The 2,087-nt window shown below is 30.0% G+C and overlaps 1 protein-coding gene across 1 annotated transcript in view; it reads left to right on the top strand.

Annotated features, from left to right (window-relative positions):
* Nucleotides 1-207: 207 nt before the first annotated feature.
* The window catches only part of LOC113387800 (choline-phosphate cytidylyltransferase A-like), a 13,005-nt gene continuing 11,125 nt past the window's right edge, over nt 208-2,087 (top strand). The window contains 1 exon segment of the mRNA XM_026625178.1: nt 208-524. Coding sequence (XP_026480963.1) covers nt 297-524 — 228 coding nt within the window. The 5' untranslated portion in view covers nt 208-296.

The following is a 2,087-nucleotide window of genomic DNA, read 5'->3' as shown; positions in this document are numbered from 1 at the left end:
AAAAACGTAAAGTATGTTAATTATATGTGCATACCTTTTTTTTTTAAAAAAAAACCCACGTCATCGTCAGTGATGGACAAACATTTTCGTAAATAATTAACAATTATTGTGACGTAAATATTTCCATCTTATTATTCCAGGTGATACTTTAGCTGTGATAAACAAACAATAAACAAAAACATTATTCAATTCTTGCAAAGTGTTTGATAATAGAATTAGTGAATAGTTAATTTAGTGAAACCCAAACCAAATCGTTTATCTATTATCAATTTAAAAATTTAATTTTATTCCTTGTAATGCCTGATAAAGCAATGAAACGTCAACGTGTGTGCGAAGCGGACATTTTTAAATATAATAGTAACAATGGCGGCGGTGTTGCCGCAATGGTGAATGGTAACCAGACGACGGGGTACCATTTTAACCACAACGGCAACACTGGCAATGGCTACAGGAACATCAGGATCAGTGGGGTGCAGGATAATAAATATTTAAGTGGCGAGAGGAACGGGGGATTTGTTAGTCATGTAAGATAATTATTAATTGTCTATTTATTCATTACTTCATTAGTTATTTTGTTAAAATAAATATTTTCCTGGTATGGCTTTGAATAACAAATTTGTGTACTTTGTTCTAGAGAGTTTGGAAATATGTTTTATATTGTCTCAAAATGTTTTAGCTAGTCTGGAAATAATGCAGATAGTTTAAAAATGTTCTAGATAGTCTGAAAATGTCGTAGGTAGTCTCAAAATATTCTGAATAGTCCAAACTTTTTTTTAGGATAATCTGAAACTGTTCTGTATGGTGTGAAATTATTCTAGATAGCTGAAAATGTCGTAAATAGTATCAAAATGTATGAGATTATCTGAAAATGTTTTGATAGTCTTAAAATGTTTTGATAGCCTGAAAATGTTCTGAAAGTCTCAAACTGGTTTGAAATTGTCAAAATGTTCTGGAGAGTCTCAAAATGTCCTTGAGAGTCTCAAAATGATCTGGAGAGTCTGAAAATGTTGTAAATTGTTTGAATATATTGTGAGTCGTCTGAAAATATTACAAGTTGTCTGAAAATATTGTAAATTATCTAACAATGTTGTAAATCGCCTGAAAATGTATTCAAATTGCCTGAAAATGTTGCAACTGGTCTAAGAATGTTGAAAATGTTGAAAATGGTCTAGGAATGTTAAAAATGGGCTAAAAACGTTAAAATGGTCTGAAAATTTAAAAAATGCTGTACAAACGTTAAAAATGCTGTAAAAATTTTGTAAGTGGTCTAAACTGTTGCAGTTGGTCTGAAAATGTTGCCTCTCTGGTCTTAAAGTATTGTAACTGGTCTGAAAATGTTGAAAATGGTTCAAAATGTTAAAAATGGCATAACGATGTTAAAAATGAATTAATGAATATGTTAAAAATGCTGTAAAAATGTTTAAAATGCTGTAAGAATATTGTAAGTGGTCTATAATGATGCAACTGGCCTGAAAATGTTGCAACTGTCCTGAAAATGTTGTAGGTGGTCCAAAAATGTTGAAAATGGTCCAAAAATGTTGAAAATGCTGTAAAAAAATATTGCAAGTGGTCTAAAATGTTGCAACTGGCCTGAGAATGTTGCAACTCGCCTGAGAATGTTAAAAATGGTCTGATAATTTTAAAAATGCTGTAAAAATGTTATAAAAATGTTGTAAGTGGTCTAAAAATGTTGCAACTAGTCTAAAATATTGCAACTAGTCTAAAATGTTGCAACTGGTCTAAAATGTTGAAAATTGTCTGAAAATTAAGTAATGGTTTAAAAATGTTGTAAATCGTCTGAAAATGTTGTAAATCGTCTGAAAATGTTGCATCTGGTCTTAAAATTTAGTAAGTGGCCAAAAAATGTTGCAACTGGTTTTAAAATGTTGTAAATGGTCTAAAAATGTTGAAATAGTTTGAAAATGTTGCTTTTAGTCTAATAATGTTGTAACTTAAAATGCTGAAAATTGTCTGAAAATGTTGAAAATGGTCTTAAAATGTTGCAACTAGTCTAAAAATGTTAAAAAATGGTTTATGAACGTTGAAAATGCTGTAAAAATGTTGTAAGTGGTCTAAAAATGTTGCAA

This window comes from Ctenocephalides felis, unplaced genomic scaffold (assembly GCF_003426905.1).
Source record: "Ctenocephalides felis isolate EL2017-DRISC unplaced genomic scaffold, ASM342690v1 CF-g0.4_SCAFFOLD_03572, whole genome shotgun sequence".
Lineage (NCBI taxonomy): Eukaryota > Metazoa > Arthropoda > Insecta > Siphonaptera > Pulicidae > Ctenocephalides > Ctenocephalides felis.
The sequence above is the reverse complement of the archived record's forward strand: the minus strand, read 5'-3'. Positions and strand labels throughout refer to the sequence as shown.